Here is a 19,225-nt window from a genome sequence, read left to right on the forward strand (position 1 = left end):
AGCTGTGGTGTTAGACATCGACTTTTATTTCAATTAGACATATATTATTTTATACTATTTACGAATAAAACAGATTAACAAATAGACGTAATGTGCTTTCTGCCGGTGCGTGAATGCTGTCTGTCTGCTTGTCACACTCAGGACCAGCGGTTAAACGAGATGTTACACGCACTCTGCAACAATTTGTCAATTTGTCAATTGACGCTTCCTTCTCGTAGGCTTATCGCTCACTGCCGCGGCCATTAGCTGATCGACATGTCTAGACATGCAATACGCATAAATACCCATAAAACAGGATTGCTGTGTTTTTATCGTTATAAAATAGGACATTTTGTTAAAAATAAACCGTTAACAATACACAACTACTGCTTTTACCATTCAAAACTGCCCGACTCTCTTTCCTCTCTAGCTAGAAAAGCTCGACGCATCCGGTGACCCCTTAAAATTATTATGCCTTAAAACGTATTTAAAATGTCGCATTGATAAATTCATATAATGTATTTTATTCTTTTAAAGACTACTGATTCCAATTTGGTGCCATATGCTTTTATCTTGTAGGCCGTAGGATAGCTCTCTTTCTACCGGCTATAGGCCGTGGTACGTCTGGGGTATTATGCTTAAATTCTTTATTAATTAATGTTGGCTATGTGCTTTATAACACATTTTATACTTCTTTTACATACGTTTACTTATTGTATACACATTTTACAGTTCCGAAAACGACTTGCCTCAGCTGTTTTCAATAAAAGACAGTGGTGTGTGGGTGTCGTGGCTGCCAGCACAAGCGCGACATGGAGAGTTATTTTAACAAGGATCGCCAGCGTTATTCCTTGATTCTTGTTGTCGAAATGCTTAAGATGTTTTATTTTAAATAACACATTAGCCGAAAAGAGTTTCATTGCTTAAAAACGATGAGGTTAAAGAGGCTTATTTGAAATAAAAGATCAGCATGTGTTGTCATACATCTTTTCAAGTTCTGTTTATACCTTTTGATTAACCATACGTAGATAAATTTAGCTAATTGTAGCTAAGCAATCCGGGGGGTTAGAGATCGACTTTTATTTAAATTAGAAATAGATTATTTTACACTATTTACAAATAAGCATATGAAATATAGAATTAGTGTGCATTCTGCCAGAATGGCGGCATGCTTCTCACAATCCAGGCCAACGGTTCGCATCACGACAACAATTTCCGCTGGTAGCCATTTGACAGCTGCTTCACGCAACGAGCTGGCTCAATAAAGGAAATGCTGTGTGGATCTACGCGCGTGCGCCACACAAGAGTGAGAGCATGCATTCGTTTAAACAAGAATTAACCGCGTTATTTCCTGATTATTGCTATCGAAAATGCTCAGAGCGCTTTACTTTATTATTCACATTGACAGAAAAGTGCTTCATTACTTAAAAACATTACGGTTATAGGGGTTTTATTTGCTAAAACAGGCGCTCCGCCGGCGTCGCCATTTTGAAAGGGGAGTCGGCGATGGTGCGCATGCGCCAAACGCCGGACTAGCGATCGGCCATTCCGCCCCGCGTTGTTCAAACAGAGTAGTTGCATGTGTCGGAGCTCCAGGATCGTTTCGTCCTATTTCTTCTAAAAGTTTGCCGCTTGCATGCTTTCTCAAACCTGGTAAATATAACTAAAGTCTTTCGTGTTGGTTAAATGTAATGAGTGATCGCTTCTTTTAAAACGACGGGGTGTACGTTTATTGTTTTCGCTTGTTTACATTTGCTCTTCTGCTGCTTCTTTCGGGCATGTTTGTTTAAATTCACCCTGCTTTTTCTTTTAAAATAACACTAAGGGTTTTCCTTCTTTTGGTGCTTTCTTCTTTTAAAACATTTGGGTGCTTTCTTTTAAAATACGCCGCGGTGCTTACTAACAACACGGGGCGGACGGACGCCCCCGCTGAACGTGTATGCGCTAGCTTGCCATTATCCTGCTCTATGTTTTATTATACCTTAAAAACGTAATCAAAAAAGCACATTAATAAAATACATGTAATGTATTTTTATTCTATTAAAGTTTAATCCCCCAAACCCCCCTATCGGCAACACGTGGCATAAGCATGTATTGATACCATATATGGACATAACGGCAATCTCCCAAAACCATGTCGCCCCCTATCGGCAAAACGTGGCATAAGCATGTATTGATACCATATATGGGCATAAACTCTCGACCAATCAGAATCAAGGATACGCTACTTCCTCTTATGACGTCAGAAGCGGAGAATTAAGCTCCGCCCAAGGTACCACATAATATATATAATGTCGTTTACTATTATAAGACCCTTACTATCCTGCAGATTAGTAATTTCAGGTTTTAGAGCTCTTTTAGAGTTAAAATACTGGAAGAAACTTTTAACGTCATCCTTAGCTTCCAATGCAACCATCCTTTCGACATTTCTTTTAGCTCGTCTAATATCATTTTTTAACTCAGCCTGTAGACTTAGATATTCCTGCTTAATTCTGTCATCATCAGTTATTTTCCATTGCTGGAACAAAGCCCTTTTCCTCCTTACTTTATACTTTATTTCCCTAGTAAACCACCTAGGTTTCAATTTCCTAGATTTATTCTTGCTGGAAACAGGTATGAAGTCCTCTTGCACTTGCAATAATGTGCTTTTAAAAAAATCCCAGGCCTCTTCAACAGTTTTGTTATTTAACTCCATCCAGTTCACAGTTTCTAGTTTTAGTTTCATACACTTAAAGTCAGCCTTCCTAACATTATATATTTTTGATTTGGACTTAGCTCTTCGAACACTAAACTTAACCTCAAATTTGACCATGTTATGATCGCTACTGTCAAGTGGTTCTAAAACGTCTAATTTACCAATCCTGTCCTGGTTATTAGAGAGAACAAGATCAAGAATGGCATCTCCCCTGGTAGGGGTGTTAACAAACTGAGTAAAAAAACAATCCTGTACTAATTCCACCATCTCCAGTTCATTTTCTGAAGAGCCAGTGACAATGTCCCACTGCATTCCTGGTAGATTAAAATCACCCATAACTACCACATCATTTTTATTGCTCATAGTCCTAATATCACTGTATAACAATCTGCTTTCCTCAGCAGCTATATTAGGTGTTCTGTAACAAACACCGACAATTAGGCTATTTGAGTTTTTAGCATCTAATTTTACCCATATTGCTTCCGTAGTTTTATTTATATCAGTAAGTTCCCTTGCCTGCAAGTTTTCCTTTACATATACTGCAACACCACCTCCCTTTTTTCCTATACGATCCTTACGGAACAACGTGTAACCATCCATATTATATTCTTGTCCATCCTTTTCACTCAACCACGTTTCAGTTATTCCTATAATATCATAAGAGTCCGATGAGATAAAAGCCTCTAAATCATGAATTTTATTCCTAATACTTCTGGCGTTTAAATACAGACAACAAAGGGTAGGCCTATTACGGTGCCCACTTACAATATGATTATTTGTGGCTTTCCGTTTCCCCCCACTGACATAGTTAACTAACCTCCCTGCCCCCCCAGTCCCTAGTTTAAACATTCCTCAACTACTCTACACATACGCCTCCCCAATACACTGGTTCCCCTCTGGTTCAGGTGCAACCCATCCGGCTTGAACAGGTCCCACCTGTTCCAGAAGGTCCTCCAATGCCCCATAAACCTAAACCCCTCTTTCCTACACCATCCTTTTAGCCACGCATTTAATTTCCTTATCTCAGCTAACTTAGCCTGACTTGCACGTGGCACGGGGAGTATTTCGGAGAATACCACCGTGGACGTTCTGCTTCTAAGCTTATTGGCGACTTCTATAAATTTATCCTGCAGAACAGCCCTTCTACCCTTGCCTATGTCGTTGGTGCCAACATGCACCACGACAACTGGATCCACCCCAACTGGCGCCAAAAGCTTATCCACACGATCTGGAAGGTCTCCTACCTGGGCACCAGGCAGGCAAGACACCGTACGGGACCCTCTATCACGCGTGCACACATAACTGTCTACTCCCCTAATAATGGAATCCCCCACTACCACAACCTCCCTCTTCCTGGGGGGAGGGGGCTCCTCAGTGCCCAAGGGCCCACCTGCCTCCCCAGTCCGTTCCGGTTCTAAAGCTGGAAGAACCTGAAACCTGTTCGACACAGTCACCTCAGGTGATGCCGCCTCTGCAACGTGTGTACGCCCTTTCCTGCGTCTACAACCTACGGTCACCCAGCTCTCTCGACCTCTCTGCTCTTCATTCTCCCCCCTCCCGGCTAGTGGCGTACACACCTTCTCCCTAAAAGGCGTATTAACTTGCTCCTCTAACTCACTGTTGCATTGGATGAGAGCCAGTTGCTCCTCAAGGTCAAAATGCGCTCAGCAGCAGAAATTCTCCATCCTAGATGAGCCTGCAAAGTTCTGTAGAAGTTAAATATACTTTAGTCAAATGAGAGACTAACCTGCTGTCAGGCAGGGGAAGCTTCAATAAGGCCTTCATTCATGACAGCTCCACTTGGCTTTTTGACGAGTCCCCATTTAGATGCAGCACGTCAGAGACTGAAGAGCAGGATGAAGGCTGTAAGTACAGTTTGCTGTGGATTGTGTTTGTGTTTAAATCTAATAAAGGATGAGACAATTTACTTAAAGCATGATATAGTTCATATTGCTCTTCAGGCTTCGTGATAAAATATTAAAATTATGGAGTACAAAGTTGTACATACAAAGAAAACAATGCAGAGCGGCAGGGCACCTGGCCCAGAGGGTCTTCACATAGAATTCTACAAAGGGTATTTTTTCCTGTTAGATTTACAGCTTTGGTTGTCTTGCCCTTTAAAGAAATTCTCTCAAGAAAGAAGTTGCCTCTTACCATGTCACAAGCAATTAGTTTCACCCAAAAAGGAGGAGGACCCCTCTCTGCTCCCCGTGTTAGTAGATTCTCCCCAACTCCTCCTGCTTATTCCTTCCTCCCTCCCTCCTATTTGTGCTCTCCTCCTCCTCTTGGGTTCTATTCATGTCTTTTGGTTCAGCAATAAAACCCACAAGGCTGCTCTTTGATTGTCCCTCTTCCCATCGTGACATATTATGTATTACATGATTATGAAATGATTTGATTATTATACAATTAACCACTTTGTTTCTTCAATTTGTCTTTCTTCTGAATCATCAGATATATGTCGTAGCTGGTAATTTGTTACACTCTGCTGTCAGTGCCAGTGTAGCCTAGATACAACCAGTCATATGTTTCAGTCAAGCTGATGTTTGAACAATTTTTGGGAACAGATTTTCATAATGTTTTCTCATAGGAGGCTGACCCTGGGCATCCTGGGATTGCTGCGAGAGATTGCTGGGATACTGTGAGAGAGTGGTGTTGAGCTGCAGCGATTGTTTTGGGATTGTTTGTGATTGTTTTTGGGGTGTTTGGAACGTATTTTCTGAGTGTTTGTGTGCTTTAATTGTTTAGTGGGTGGCTGTGTTATTTCTATTTATTGTTCTTATTTTGGTCGGCGTGAGTGCTTGTCTGTCCTGTCTGTTTATTAACAGCGCGATTGTTACGGGCAGTGAGCTGCGTTTTCTGTTCGCGTTTAACTCCGTAAAAAACACCGGCGGGGCGAAATAGCTAATAATATCTAACGTCGGTAACGTTACTCAGCGCCAGAAAAGGACAGTTGCTCCTGAGCTTTGCCCGGTCGCCAGTCGGGGCCGGGAGGACATTTTCCACTTTTTTCCCCGCTCCGGCAGTAGCCTGCTGTGAGGGGGTTTTTGTGGTTTTTCGACCTCCCAAGAGCAACTTCGATTTCGTTTTGTTTTTAGTTCATACTTGGTTCAGGCAGAAGTTCTTTTGGCAAGTAGTAGTAAATTTATCGGATTTAAAATTTTAAATAAAAATAAGAATTAAGTTCCGTTTCAACCCAAGTAACTTATTTTAGCGTACTCGGCACTTTATTGCATTTAACGGTACGCGAATTAATCTTTAAAGTTAAATACGCTATATAAATTTACTGGGCTGGGAGTACGGGGTCATAGTGAGTTAGTTAATTATGGGGCCGGCTCAGTGTTGCGTTTGCAACATGTTTGCCCTTCTGGACGTTAGTGTCCAGTCGGACTTCATCTGCGAGCGATGTAAGCTAGTGGACTCGCTCATGGTCAAGGTTCGCGGCCTTGAGGAGCAACTGGCTCTCATCCAATGCAACAGTGAGTTAGAGGAGCAAGTTAATACGCCTTTTAGGGAGAAGGTGTGTACGCCACTAGCCGGGAGGGGGGAGAATGAAGAGCAGAGAGGTCGAGAGAGCTGGGTGACCGTAGGTCGTAGACGCAGGAAGGGGCGTACACACGTTGCAGAGGCGGCATCACCTGAGGTGACTGTGTCGAACAGGTTTCAGGTTCTTCCAGCTTTAGAGCCGGAACGGACTGGGGAGGCAGGTGGGCCCTTGGGCACTGAGGAGCCCCCTCCCCCCAGGAAGAGGGAGGTTGTGGTAGTGGGGGATTCCATTATTAGGGGAGTAGACAGTTATGTGTGCACGCGTGATAGAGGGTCCCGTACGGTGTCTTGCCTGCCTGGTGCCCAGGTAGGAGACCTTCCAGATCGTGTGGATAAGTTTTTGGCCCCAGCTGGGGTGGATCCAGTTGTCGTGGTGCATGTTGGCACCAACGACATAGGCAAGGGTAGAAGGGCTGTTCTGCAGGATAAATTTATAGAAGTTGCCAATAAGCTTAGAAGCAGAACGTCCACGGTGGTATTCTCCGAAATACTCCCCGTGCCACGTGCAAGTCAGGCTAAGTTAGCTGAGATAAGGAAATTAAATGCGTGGCTAAAAGGATGGTGTAGGAAAGAGGGGTTTAGGTTTATGGGGCATTGGAGGACCTTCTGGAACAGGTGGGACCTGTTCAAGCCGGATGGGTTGCACCTGAACCAGAGGGGAACCAGTGTATTGGGGAGGCGTATGTGTAGAGTAGTTGAGGAATGTTTAAACTAGGGACTGGGGGGGCAGGGAGGTTAGTTAACTATGTCAGTGGGGGGAAACGGAAAGCCCCAAATAATCATATTGTAAGTGGGCACCGTAATAGGCCTACCCTTTGTTGTCTGTATTTAAACGCCAGAAGTATTAGGAATAAAATTCATGATTTAGAGGCTTTTATCTCATCGGACTCTTATGATATTATAGGAGTAACTGAAACGTGGTTGAGTGAAAAGGATGGACAAGAATATAATATGGATGGTTACACGTTGTTCCGTAAGGATCGTATAGGAAAAAAGGGAGGTGGTGTTGCAGTATATGTAAAGGAAAACTTGCAGGCAAGGGAACTTACTGATATAAATAAAACTACGGAAGCAATATGGGTAAAATTAGATGCTAAAAACTCAAATAGCCTAATTGTCGGTGTTTGTTACAGAACACCTAATATAGCTGCTGAGGAAAGCAGATTGTTATACAGTGATATTAGGACTATGAGCAATAAAAATGATGTGGTAGTTATGGGTGATTTTAATCTACCAGGAATGCAGTGGGACATTGTCACTGGCTCTTCAGAAAATGAACTGGAGATGGTGGAATTAGTACAGGATTGTTTTTTTACTCAGTTTGTTAACACCCCTACCAGGGGAGATGCCATTCTTGATCTTGTTCTCTCTAATAACCAGGACAGGATTGGTAAATTAGACGTTTTAGAACCACTTGACAGTAGCGATCATAACATGGTCAAATTTGAGGTTAAGTTTAGTGTTCGAAGAGCTAAGTCCAAATCAAAAATATATAATGTTAGGAAGGCTGACTTTAAGTGTATGAGACTAAAACTAGAAACTGTGAACTGGATGGAGTTAAATAACAAAACTGTTGAAGAGGCCTGGGAATTTTTTAAAAGCACATTATTGCAAGTGCAAGAGGACTTCATACCTGTTTCCAGCAAGAATAAATCTAGGAAATTGCAACCTAGGTGGTTTACTAGGGAAATAAAGCATAAAGTAAGGAGGAAAAGGGCTTTGTTCCAGCAATGGAAAATAACTGACGTTGACAGAATTAAGCAGGAATATCTAAGTCTACAGACTGAGTTAAAAAATGATATTAGACGAGCTAAAAGAAATGTCGAAAGGATGGTTGCATTGGAAGCTAAGGATGATGTTAAAAGTTTCTTCCAGTATTTTAACTCTAAAAGAGCTCTAAAACCTGAAATTACTAATCTGCAGGATAGTAAGGGTCTTATAATAGTAAACGACATTGATATAGTAAATGAGTTCAATGATAGTTTTGCACGGGTATTCACTGTTGAGGACCTTAGTAATTTACCAGTTATTACCTATCCAGCATTGTCTATAGCTAATATATATATAACTGAAGCAGATGTTTTGCAAAGCCTAGCTAAGCTCAAAATAAATAAATCACAGGGTCCTGATGGCATCTTACCTATAGTGTTAAAAGAGATGAGGGATATTATTTGCCGACCCTTAACTTTACTGTTTCAAAAATCCTTATCTGAAGGTGTGGTACCTTCTGATTGGAAGCACGCCTTCATAACGCCTATTTTTAAAAAAGGGGATAGAAGTAATTTGTCTAACTATAGGCCAATCAGTCTAACTTGTATAACTGGTAAAGTTATGGAGGCTATAATCAAAGAGAAAATGGTAGATTACCTGGACTCTAATAACATTTTGCGGGATAGCCAGCATGGATTTAGGAGAGGTAGATCCTGTTTAACAAATCTGTTGGAGTTTTTTGAGGAAGCTACTCAGGAAGTTGATGATAAGAAGGCCTATGATGTCATCTACTTAGATTTCCAAAAGGCTTTTGATGTTGTCCCCCACAAGAGGCTCCTACTTAAACTCAAAGCGACAGGTATTTTAGGTACCGTAGCGACCTGGATTGATAACTGGTTAACAGATAGGAAACAGCGAGTAGTTATAAGAGGCACAATGTCAAAGTGGGCTTGCGTTCATAGTGGGGTACCGCAGGGTTCGATTTTAGGACCACTATTGTTCCTAATTTACATAAATGATATGGATACCAATATATACAGTAAACTGGTGAAATTTGCAGATGACACCAAGGTGGGTGGTGTAGCAGATACTGAATTAGTGGCTCAGCAGCTACAGCGGGATCTTGATTTAATTAGTGACTGGGCCGATACCTGGCAGATGAAATTTAACATCGATAAATGTAAGGTACTCCATCTAGGGAGCAGAAATATAAAGTACAGGTATTTCATGGGTGTCACTGAAATAAAGGTAGCTGATCATGAGAAAGACCTTGGTGTGTATGTTGATGCTTCCATGTCCCATTCTCGCCAGTGTGGGGAAGCAATAAAAAAGGCCAATAGGATGTTGGGGTATATCTCCAGGTGTGTGGAGTTTAAGTCAAGGGAGGTAATGCTAAGATTATACAATTCCTTGGTGAGACCTCACCTAGAATATTGTGTGCAGGTTTGGTCACCATATCTTAAAAAGGACATTGTGGCCTTAGAAAAGGTGCAGCGTAGGGCCACAAAAATGATTCCTGGTCTTAGAGGAATGTCATACGAGGAACGGTTACTTGAGCTAAATCTGTTCAGTCTTAAGCAAAGGAGACTGAGGGGGGACATGATCCAGGTATATAAGATTCTAACAGGTTTGGATGCTGTTCAAGCAAATAGTTACTTCAGCATTAGTTTAAATACACGAACTCGTGGCCATAGGTGGAAATTAGCGGGAGAACACTTCAAGCTGGATTTAAGGAAGCACTTCTTTACACAGCGTGTAGTCAGAGTATGGAATACCCTTCCTGATAATGTAGTGCAAGCTGAATCCTTGGGTTCCTTTAAATCAGAGCTAGATAAGATTTTAACGACTCTGAGCTATTAGTTTAGTTCTCCCCAAGCGAGCTTGATGGGCCGAATGGCCTCCTCTCGTTTGTATAGTTCTTATGTTCTTATGTTATGTTCTTATATATGTGGTGTGATAATTGAGCATGACCCCACTGTTGCTGTGCTTGCTGCTCCTGTCATGATCTGTAATCTCTTATTTTTTCATGTCTCCTCCAACTCATGCCAGCAGAGGTCGCTGCTGGCCCTTTGTAACCCTCCTAATTCTCCTGTATCCCATTATAGTTCTCCATCCTAACCCTGTACCCCTGTTTTGTTGCTGATTAGTGTGCTGTGTATAAATATGCCTGCCCTCACTGCGTTCCCCAGCTCAGTCATTGCTGTTCCATGTGTAGTCTGTGTTTCCTTAAAGCCCACCGAGCTACACACTGCCCCTAAATTTAAATTTATATGTAACCTGTGTGTGTATGTGTAACCTAGATTTGCCCAGTATGTAAATCTAATCCAGACCTTGATCCTACACCTACTATAATTATAAGTACCTCACTATACCTATATCTAACACTGCTATTCATCACCAGTGTTACATGTCAGGGCTTCGCTGCAATAGATCCCTCAGTGCTGCAGGTTATTACTGTGACTTTGCACACACACACGTTGCTGCTTCCTCAGCCAGTGTCACATATACTTTATTACACACAGACCTCAGTAATCTCTGCTACACTCACACCTGCTTACTTTACATCCATGGTTAAATTCTCCTAATGGAATCTATCTTAATGTCTTTATTCTATTTTATTTTATTTATTATACCATATTATTCATTGTATTGTTCTTTCAATTTTATTTCTATTTTATTATTGCTAATACACTGGATCTGAGTGCCTCATTTTGTTCCCTTCATATAGAACACGTTTTGTAATGACAATAAAACATCCTTATCCTCATCTAAATCACACTGTCTAACTACTAATCTGTTTAAATAATATAATTGGATTTCAAAGGTTAATAGTCACTCAATTACCCCCTCAGCCCAACAGTACCACAAACACCCAACATGCACGGAAATGTTCTCCTAAGTTGTTTTCCCTGCCTGGAACAATACCACAGCAGTCACATGGACTAATGTTTCAAAACATTTCGGAAACCTTGCATTGAAACTTGAGGTCTTTAGAAGGGATCAGTCCTGGGTGGCAAAGTTGCCATCACAAAGGTTTTTGATTAAGGGATTCATGATGCCAGGTAGCCATCTTTCACAAGCTGGTGGGCTGTGCCACTGATGCCTTTGCTTGGGTTTTATATGTCTGTCCTGGTTTGTGTTCTTGCCACTTCAGGTTCCCTGGTTTTGGTCTACATTCCTCGGTCCTCTACTGTGGAGTCTACCTTCTGCTTCACCTGATTCTGGTCGCCCATCCAGTCAGCGGCCCATGTCCCCCTGGTTCCCTGTTTCCAGAGGTTGGTCTGTTAGTCTCCGGGGCCAGGAGGCAGAAATCTGCCATGTTGGATGGGCGGCCCAGGTTGGGGTGCTCCATCATAGACTGGTACATGAAGGATTATAAATGGTTTTCAACCAGTATGTACCGAGTGTGCATCGTGACGAAAAGAATGTCATGGGAATATTTAGGACTGACTGCAGTATTAGTTCAAAGCATGATTGTGTTTTTCTTAATTTTTATTGATTTATTTTTGTATTATTCATTTTTTAATTATTAATTTTCTTAAGTAACTTGATTCAGTTAAAAGGGGTTTGTCCATTTTCTTTAGCAGAAGTTTGTGTAAGTATGATGTTCACCTTCCCTTTTCATAGTCTAGTCTTTGCCAAGTTTTATGCTTATTTCCCCTGGTTAAGTTAATCTGACTTGTGTGTTTAGGAGGGTCATACAGGCTTTTTGTTTGTAATGGAAGCACAGGGTCTGTACTTGCAGCTTATTTGCCATGCTAATAGAAGCATTTTACCTTCCTCTCTAATCTCTTTTTTTCTTGGCTCTCACTGCAGTCTCCTCTATGCCAGGGTTTCTCAACCCAGTCCTTGGACCCCACTGCAAAGATCCACAGTTTTGCTCTGTCCAAGCTCTCAGCACAGCAGTAAAAGGTGACTGTTTGGTTCATGCATGCAGGGATCTGGGACAGAGCAAAAACGTGGAGCTGTCTGGTGGGCTGAGGAATGAGTTTAGAAATGCTGCTGTATGAAGTATTAAACCATTTGACCGGTTGGATAAATGTTAAAATGTTTTCTCAAAATATAAAAAGAGATAATCTTCTGTTTTGCGTCTCATTACAAGCAAACTTGTTTTTTGTTTTTATGTCACTCTAGTATTTGATATCTAATTTTCAGTCTTCTGGCAATATAATCTGGTGAATGGGGAAAGACTTCCAGCAGGGGCTCCGGTTTCCTCCCACAGTCCAAAAGTGTGCAGGGTAGGTTAATTGGCAAATCTGAGTTGTGAGTGTTTGCGCCCTGCAGAGTGTTGACTCCTGCCCAGGGTTGGTTCCTGCCTACGCCTGTTGTTCCAAGGACAGGCTCCGGTCCCCCCCGCGACCTCAGTTTGGCATGCTGTCTCCCCCCTTGGTTTCCTTTGGTTTACGTCTTCACTAGCCCCCTTGTTGCTTTGACTTGTGTGTAAGTTATGTATGTGTGATTGTATTGCTGCATAGGGAGTGACTGCTATTTTGTTTTGCAAGTGTGTGTTGGACTCTGTTTATTTGGTCAGGGAGTGAGGTGGAGTGTTTGTCTTTTGGTTTCCTTTTCTTTTGCACTTAGGTGAGATTAGCTGTGGGTCGCACTTGATAGTTGGGGATTTTGTTTGTTATTTTGGCTGTGGTCACTCCCAAAGTCTTTTGCACCGGGTTATTTGTTCAGTGTCAGTATTATACATGAAAAAAAATGAAAATACAAAAAATATCCCTTTGTCCACTGGTGTTCCCTTCTTGCCCTCACCCTGTTTGTCCCTTTATCCCATTCCCCTTTCCCGTGAATACTGTTACACTCCAACCCTAGACAGCATATCAAAACAGCATCGTACCTATAGTTTTAAAAGAGATGAGGGATATTATTCATTGACCTTTATCTTTGCTATTTCAGAAATCCGTATCTGCTACCTTGTGACTGGAAGTATACACTGTAAAAAAAAGGCAAAATTTGTCACAGTTTTAAACGATTTTATATCAGCCAATTTGACTACAGTATAATTATTTTTTTCCTCTTATGTTAAATGACAGAAAAGTTTTATCAAAACTACATTGCATAACTGGCATCGTAGTACTGATTAGCACCGATTCAGACATCCCGATGAACAAATATGAAGTTCATTTAAACTGTGGTACCTTAAATCCGTCAAGTTACCTCGATAAGCCAGTAACCCTGATTCGTAGTATAGGCCACTGATCACAAGCACTCTGTGTAAACGTATTGTTTAACCGGCGCTGTTGCATTACCAGGGTGAGAGGTTGACTTGCTGGTTAGCTATAAAAACAGACGTTAGTGCAACTCCACATTAATGGTGCGGTCATCATGGCTTATAAATGCTTATTATCGTTCATCATTGTTTGTGTCAGTAACGATAACATAAACAAGGGTAGGCACCAGGAGAACATCATTGGCTCTTGCATCGATTACTTTTCCCGTAACACCCTTTAGATTGTTTCCCTGAAGGGCAGCAAACCGACAATTTCGGTGTGATTGAGCTGATCACGTGTGCATGGGGAGGGAATGCGGACCACATGACCTTCCCGGCGAGCTCAGCACATCCAGCATCGCTTCGCAAATACAATCAAAATGTTTTATCTTTATTCACACTTTTTATCTTTATTCATTATCTCTACGATCTCACTGCTGGACGAATGCCTGGCATTCAGAGCATTCTTTATTAGCCATTTGCCTTTGGATGCAGTTTATTTGCATGCCCCAAAGCTTCCAGGCGTCAGTAATTGCTTCCCACGTTACTCCGGTCCTGGGGTCTTCTGTAACTGCCCTTTGGGATTACATATATTCAGCATATGCTTTTGTCCGAAGTGATGAGAGTTTGGGGTCAGAGCACTTGGGTCTAAGGGACTTGCTCAAGGGCTTAACAATGTTACGATTACTCTGCCATGGGAGTTGAACCAACAACCAAACTGGCAGAGATGGCCAACCTGCTGAGCTCCACACCCGCTGACGATCTCCTTTTCCTGTCTGCTGCAGTCTCCATGGACCTGAGTCCAGAGAAGCACTCTGAACTTGAGGACATCCGGCTGAGGAAAGGAGCCCTTCTGCTGGAGATCCAGAGGCTGCGGGAGGCGCTGAGAGAGGCCCTCATGGAAGTGGAGGTCCTTGAATCCAGCACCAAACGCAGCCAAATCTTAGAAAAGAATAGGCATGTCGCCATGGGAAGAAAGAAATTCAACATGGACCCTAAGAAGGGTATCCTGTTCATGGTACAAAACAATCTTCTCCGGCACACGTCTGAGGACATCGCCCAGCTCCTATACAAGGGAGAGGGGCTGAACAAAACAGCCATTGGGGATTACCTGGGTGAGAGAGACGACTTCAATATCCAAGTCCTCCAAACATTTCTTGGGCTTCATGAATTCGTAGGGTTCAACCTGGTACAGGCTCTCAGGCAGTTCCGTCTGCCAGGAGAAGCACAAAAGATTGACAGTATGATGGAGGCCTTTGCGCAGAGGTACTGTCAATGTAATCCTGGAGTCTTCCAGAACATTGACACTTGCTATGTACTTTCATTTTCCATAATCATGCTAAACACTAGCCTTCATAATCCAAATGTGTGAGACAAGCCCAGTGTGGACAGGTTCATCTCCATGAATCGAGGAATCAATGATGGAGGCAACCTGCCAGATGATCTCCTCCGAAATCTTTATAAGAGCATAAAGAATGAGCCATTCAAGATTCCTGAAGACAATGGGAACAATGCCTTCTTCAACCCTGACAGAGAGGGTTGGCTCTTCAAAATGGGAGGAGGACGGGTGAAAACATGGAAAAGGAGGTGGTTCATCCTGATGGATAACTGCCTTTACTACTTTAAACATACTGCGGATAAGAAACCCAGGGTGATCATTCTGCTGGAGAATCTGAGCATCCGTGAGGTGAAGGATCTCAGGAAGCCTAACTGCTTTGAACTGTACATCCCTAACAACAGCAGACAGCTGATGAAAGCCTGCAAAACGGAGGCGGACGGCCGCCTGGTAGAGGGCAATCATGTGGTGTACCGCATCTCGGCGCCAACCCCTGAGGAGAAGGACAAGTGGATACAGAGCATCACTGCTGCTGTGAGCGCTGACCCTTTTTATGAGATGCTGGCAGCAAGAAAAACACGGATCTCTTAAAACAGGGGTGTCAGACTCATTTTCACCCCGCGCCACATCAGCATCATAGTTGTCACCTTATTCGGCCCTCAGGAAACCACCATGTCCCCCACAGACGTCCCGATGTCATGTATTTGGTGCCAGAATTATAGAACACACAGGACTATTTGTGCCAGATTCCAGAGGAAGAAGTCAACCACTGTGAAAATGACTGCATTCACAGACGTGACATTGCTTGTGATGATGATGTCTTCACGTTGTGCACCTCTGTCATGGCAGAGAATGGTCTTGATGTTCCTCTGGATGCTTATAAGGCAATTGACCTCTACCTGCGCCTACGAGAAGAATGATCAGTTCTTCTACACATTGAACGATAAAGACTGTGTGAATATGTTTGGATGTGCTATTGCAGAAAGTATTTATTTCAGAACAAGGAACTTTGCACAAAACAACTGACTATTTGACTATGATCGCCCACTCAAACATTTGGGCCCAAAATTGTTGTTGCAGACATTCTTTGCCTTTATAATGTGGTCTCACAAAGTAATGTTTAACCTTAAGGTAGCATGACCGAATTCCAGGTTTTGTTTTGATGCGACTTATTGTTCACTACAGATTTTATCATCGAAATGCCCTGTCCTTTTTTTGTATAAATGTGAAATTAAATGTTATTTGCACTGTATTGCTGATCTTTATGTCAGAGAACCTTTTTTTCTGAGAATCCACACTGCTGTAAATTTGCATCAACATGATTGGGATGGAAAAATTATTTTCCATCTTAACCCATATTCTAAGCATATTGATTTCTGTTGTAAATTTTACTTTTACAGCAGTATGATTTAAGACACTAACAGCAATTTTTCAACCAGTAATTGTTAATGTGATAGGAATTGCATTCAACAGCAAATGCGTTCAACTTAACCAAATGTATAAATCTTACATATTCTGATGATTTGACATTCCCCCGACGTCTGTGTGATGTATTTCAGCAACAACACGCAGTTAATGAGATCACTATGCGGAATTTAGCCGACTGTTATTTTACTGATTAGGATATATCACCCATGATTGGGGTATACTATATATCAAGGGTCAGCAACCTTTTTGAAACTGAGAGCTACTTCACGGGTACTGAGCCATACAAAGGCTACCAGAACAGACTTTACCTAAACTTATCTAAACTTCATGTAGAATAAACACGTTTTAAATGCTTTTTTGGATATTGTCATTTTCAAATCTATATAAATACAAATGTGATTAAAGAAGAATAGCAACAAGATAAAATTAAATTTTAGTCGCTGCCCACTGGTGAGTTGTGGTATTTTTAGAACAGGTCCGTGGGTGACTCATGTGGTTCTTGGGGGCATCCTGGTGCCAGTGGGCACCATGTTGGTGACCCCTGTTCTAAATGGTATGTAGGGTATGCAAACTACACCAACGCTTCTGATGTAGCTACATTTAGGCTTATAGTGGAATAATATAGTGGAAGATTCCTTGCGTGAGTGTCTGAGAGCGTGAAAGTCATGCCAGATGCATGGTAGTCGGCAGCCCTGCTTTCCGTGTGCATCTGTCTCTTACTTTAGGTGGCTAGAGATCCAGCATTACTCAGGATTAGGAGCCACTTGCACTGATAATAATTAGTTTCTTTTTCCCCTTGCAGTCTGCTGCTGTATAACATTATGAAATCAGCCCAAAAATCCGCAACCCATGACCTCCTAATATTTACCCAAAACTATGTTTTCAAAATAGCACAATAGGGCATGAACACCGCAGACCTGGAAACTCTGCTGAGCATTGAGAATCAGCGTGCAAAGGCTCTTAATTTGGATATGTTTGTGAAACATTCTGCTGCACAGCACAACAAAGAAAAACAACTGGTCAGTGATAATGAAAAGTACAATCAGCATTGTTTTAACCATGAGAGTCCAAATGCTTAGATAAATTGTCACTTTTTCAGTGTAAGTATGCTCCTGAGCTCCACGATTCTGAATGATAGTCGGTTTCTCACTGAACCTCCATGCCACTCTGTTAAAATCTCTTGCCACCCCATGTAAAATTTTCTAGATCCACCACTGTGCCAGAGCTAAGACTTAAGAATCTTGAGTATTATTTCAACATAAACTTTGCTTGGGTGCTTCATACTTTAAATTAAATATAAATTATGGCAACGTGCAAAACTATTAAGGAAAATGCAACGTATTTGTTTTTCATTTACGTAATTATATATGTTGATTATGATTCTTTTTAGTTCCACAGTACATGCAGATACTAAAATCCAAGCATGCACTCTTAGGTTAATTGCTATCAGTTCATATTAAGATTTATAGAAATTTCAGTCAGAGACTAGCTTCTGATATAAAAAGAATGTTTACATTTTTTTTGGGCATGGAATAGTTTTTCAGTGCTGCATGTAGTTTCTCTTTATTGTTTGAATAGGGCACACTTACACATCAACAAGTGCAGTGGCAGTTGTGATGTTCTCGCATATGAGAAAATACAAGGACAACTTTTATTAAACAAAACGAAAGGCTTTACTCTCCATACTCCAGTCAATTGCATGCATAGGCCTACTGCCGCATCTCACTTTGCCAACTTCCGCTTCCGTGCGGCTCAGGAGGATCTGGCTGCACAACACTGGAAAGGGGTCCACAGCTCAAGGGGACCACCAGAGGACAGATGGAGTGGAACCGGGAACCAAGGGATTTGCCAGTGACTAGCACTCACTGTTGTTTTCGACTACAATAAAAACAGCTGTACTGGCTGAATAATGAGCATACAAAAAGAAAAAAAGACATGGATAGGAATAAAAAGGTAATTAAAAATAGAAAAACAACTGAAGAGTCATTCACACTGAACACGCGTCTCTGCTCTCAGGACGATGATCCTGTCAACTGCGCCAGACTGTGACAGACCGAACTACAAAACTGTAGACTCAGTGGACAGCTGACTACGCCACCCTAGGAATTTCATCCAGCTTTCCATTGAGACTACAGTTTTGCAGTCTGTTCTGCCAAACAATGTATTAAAAAGTGCAGTGTTATACATGACACTGTAATTAGTTCAATTCAAGAGATGTACTATCAAGTTATAATAGTGTGATTATCATAATCACACAAATATATGAATTCCTCTGATACTGAATTAAACAACCCTTTATGCTGTCCCTTATGTGAATTAGTAAAAATTTCCACACCTCTTTCACCATAGACAACCATTCTCTCCATAGTCAAATGCAATTCCAATTCCCCCTTTTATTTATTGTATGGCAGACAGACAGCAGTGTATTATTATATTATAATTATATTATATTTATTATAATTATATAATTATATTATATTATAATTATTTTATATATCATTATATTAGGGTGCCCCTCGCAGAAGGTAAATTTAATCTTATTTAATTCCATTTTCTATATAGCGTCAGATGACAGCAGACGTCATTTACTGTAAGGTTACCTTTACTATATAAGATATAACAGCTCCCAAAGTTCTTCATCTGGTACAGAAAACATACGCCTGACAGATGTTGAAGTTTATTCCGTCTTTATTCTTCTAGACACCGTGAAAAACTATAAAATAAACATATTATTAAATTCCTGCATTACATTTAATCTTACAAGACATTCTAAAAGATCCATGATATTACCGCTAAACAGCGGCTCATACATCACCGCAATTCCACTTTTCAATACAAGACAACAAGTAAATACAATAAATATAAATTACCGTGTGCGCCTTCTGACCAAATGCTTAGGTGTTATTACAGATCCTGCCGTGACAAGCCGACAAACCACAAGTTGACTCCATGAATCTCCCAGCATGCATTTACTCCTACCCTATTCCGTCACCTAACCATGTATTCAAGGGTTAACACGGATCAATTAAATAGTCAGCAGAGGGCACTGACATACATTTCACAGTATACATTCTATATTAAATCAAACCAGCAAAAGGTGATTATAAAATAACCGTCTTAGCGACAGTTACAGAGTGGCGTAGTCACCCTTTCGCTCTATAGCGCCCCCTACCCCTACTACGTTTATAATTATAATAATTGCCTCATGTGCAGTTACGCTGGTTAAATTACCTGGAAATGTTATTAACTGCACATTCTCCTAGAAACTAACAACGGTGCTCACTCAGGTATATTTATAATGGTCAGAAAGCTGATG

General features: G+C 41.4%; 2 protein-coding genes across 3 annotated transcripts in view; one reads left to right on the forward strand and one right to left on the reverse strand.

The window, feature by feature from the left end:
* Positions 1-19,225, reverse strand: part of LOC125722577 (G-protein coupled receptor family C group 5 member B-like) — a 392,822-nt gene that overhangs the window by 297,654 nt on the left and 75,943 nt on the right. The window lies entirely within an intron of this gene.
* LOC125722601 (cytohesin-2-like) overlaps positions 1,518-19,225 on the forward strand; it is a gene marked incomplete at its 5' end in the record, with an annotated part of 41,112 nt that continues 23,404 nt past the window's right edge. Inside the window, one exon of the mRNA XM_048998789.1 lies at positions 1,518-1,632. Coding sequence (XP_048854746.1) covers positions 1,518-1,632 — 115 coding nt within the window. The remainder of the gene's footprint in view (positions 1,633-19,225) is intronic.

This window comes from Brienomyrus brachyistius, unplaced genomic scaffold, assembly GCF_023856365.1.
Source record: "Brienomyrus brachyistius isolate T26 unplaced genomic scaffold, BBRACH_0.4 scaffold40, whole genome shotgun sequence".
NCBI classification, from domain to species: Eukaryota; Metazoa; Chordata; class Actinopteri; order Osteoglossiformes; family Mormyridae; genus Brienomyrus; species Brienomyrus brachyistius.